This window comes from Rhinopithecus bieti, unplaced genomic scaffold (assembly GCF_001698545.2).
Source record: "Rhinopithecus bieti isolate Rb0 unplaced genomic scaffold, ASM169854v2 scaffold_51968, whole genome shotgun sequence".
Lineage (NCBI taxonomy): Eukaryota > Metazoa > Chordata > Mammalia > Primates > Cercopithecidae > Rhinopithecus > Rhinopithecus bieti.
In genome coordinates this window covers 713,529-715,933 of record NW_016820949.1, presented here as the reverse complement: position 1 = coordinate 715,933, position 2,405 = coordinate 713,529, and the positions used below count along the sequence as shown (strand labels likewise).

General features: G+C 48.4%; 1 protein-coding gene across 1 annotated transcript; it reads right to left on the bottom strand.

The window, feature by feature from the left end:
* Positions 1–260: 260 nt before the first annotated feature.
* Positions 261–1,944, bottom strand: LOC108520633 (tubulin beta-7 chain). Its single transcript, XM_017860057.1, has one exon. It carries the CDS (start codon positions 1,773–1,775, stop codon positions 441–443), a length of 1,335 nt encoding a protein of 444 aa, XP_017715546.1. The 5' UTR covers positions 1,776–1,944; the 3' UTR covers positions 261–440.
* Positions 1,945–2,405: the final 461 nt, after the last annotated feature.

Below are 2,405 nucleotides of genomic sequence, written 5' to 3'. Positions count from 1 at the left end.
ATCCCCTTCCTTATATAGTGACTTCTACTCACTACCTTCTACCACTTTCTACTTTGGGCTTAGGATGGTGGCCGTTATCTACATGGGTTTTCAGCACCTGGTTGGTTCTAAATGGGATCTGGATGAGACCCAGCGTCTTGGAGATTTTTAAGAGGGAAATATTAACTGGACAGATGGAAGGAATGGGCACCAGAAGGAAATACAGGGTCACCAGAATGGCAGAAACCTAGGTTTCCCAGAGTGGAAAGAGAGAGGAGACATTCAACAAACAAGTATTTATTGAGCGCCTACTATGTGCCAGGCACTGTTCTAGACCCCCCCAGAAGAAAAAACAAAAAACAAGATAGAGGCAGCAAACACAAATTCTGAGGGAGAGGAAAGGGGCAGTTGAGTAAGACGGCTAAGGGAACTGAGAAGCCTGAGGTGATGGGGGCTCTGCCTTAGGCCTCCTCTTCGGCCTCCTCACCGAAATCCTCCTCCTCTTCTGCGGTGGCATCCTGGTACTGCTGATACTCAGAGACGAGGTCGTTCATGTTGCTCTCAGCCTCAGTGAACTCCATCTCGTCCATGCCCTCGCCTGTGTACCAGTGGAGGAAGGCCTTCCGGCGGAACATGGCAGTGAACTGCTCCGAGATGCGCTTGAAGAGCTCCTGGATGGCCGTGCTGTTGCCAATGAAGGTGACTGCCATCTTGAGGCCACGAGGTGGGATGTCACAGACAGCTGTCTTGACGTTGTTGGGGATCCATTCCACAAAGTAGCTGCTGTTTTTGTTCTGCACGTTAAGCATCTGCTCATCGACCTCCTTCATGGACATCCGACCACGGAAGACAGCAGCCACGGTGAGGTATCGGCCGTGGCGGGGGTCACAGGCAGCCATCATGTTCTTGGCATCGAAGACCTGCTGGGTGAGTTCTGGCACTGTAAGAGCTCGATATTGCTGGCTTCCACGGCTGGTGAGAGGGGCAAAGCCAGGCATAAAGAAATGGAGGCGTGGGAAGGGGACCATGTTGACTGCCAACTTGCGGAGGTCAGCATTGAGCTGGCCAGGGAAGCGGAGGCAGGTGGTGACACCGCTCATGGTGGCTGAGACGAGGTGGTTCAGATCCCCGTAGGTTGGTGTGGTCAGCTTCAGAGTACGGAAGCAGATATCATAGAGGGCCTCGTTGTCAATGCAATAGGTCTCATCAGTGTTCTCTACCAACTGATGGACGGAGAGGGTGGCATTGTAGGGCTCGACCACGGTGTCAGATACTTTAGGTGAAGGAACCACACTGAAGGTGTTCATGATGCGATCAGGGTACTCTTCTCGGATCTTGCTGATAAGGAGAGTGCCCATTCCAGAGCCTGTGCCTCCGCCCAGTGAGTGGGTCAGCTGGAAGCCCTGCAGGCAGTCACAGCTCTCTGCTTCCTTCCGTACCACATCCAGGACAGAATCAACCAGCTCAGCCCCCTCTGTGTAGTGGCCTTTGGCCCAGTTGTTACCTGCCCCAGACTGACCAAATACAAAGTTGTCCGGTCTAAAGATCTGGCCAAAAGGACCTGAGCGAACAGAGTCCATGGTCCCAGGTTCTAGATCCACCAGAATGGCACGAGGAACATATTTGCCACCTGTGGCTTCATTGTAGTACACGGAGATGCGGTCCAGCTGCAGGTCGCTGTCCCCGTGGTAGGTGCCGGTGGGGTCGATGCCATGTTCATCACTGATCACCTCCCAGAATTTGGCACCGATCTGGTTGCCACACTGACCGGCCTGGATGTGCACGATTTCCCTCATGGTTAAAATTTATTTTTTTTTGCTCGCCTCAAGGTATGTATGGGGCAAGAAAATAAGTAATTTTTTTCTCTGCAGGTCGCAGGCTGGAAGGTTGGAATGCGCCCCAGACGCTGGAGCAGCGAGGTGCGAACGCGGCGGCAGGAAGGTTCTGGAGGAGTTCTTTATGCATTCTGTACACAAGTTCTTTGTCTGATGTATGTGATTATTTTCCCAAGTCCGTCACTTGTTTATTCATTTCCCTAGTGACATCTTTTTATGGTTGAAAAAAATTTAATTGTAATGAATTCCATTTCATAATTCTTTCTTTTATGATTTGTGCTTCTTGTGTTCTGTCAATAAATATTTTCTTAGCCTAAAGCTATGAAGATATTCTTTTGTGTTTCTGATAATTTTATGGTTTGGGATTTATGTATAGATCAACAATTCATCTCAAGTTTGGGGGTATAGACTGCAATAATCATTTTCCCTACATAAACATCCAGTTGTTCAGCAGCATTTTTTTTAAAACTGTCATTTCTCCATTGAGTTATTTATTTATTTTTTTTGGTATCTTTCATGAAAAACCTTTGACCCCATATGTATGTTTTTCGATGCTACTATTAAAGCAATTTAAAATGTTTTTGTTTATTC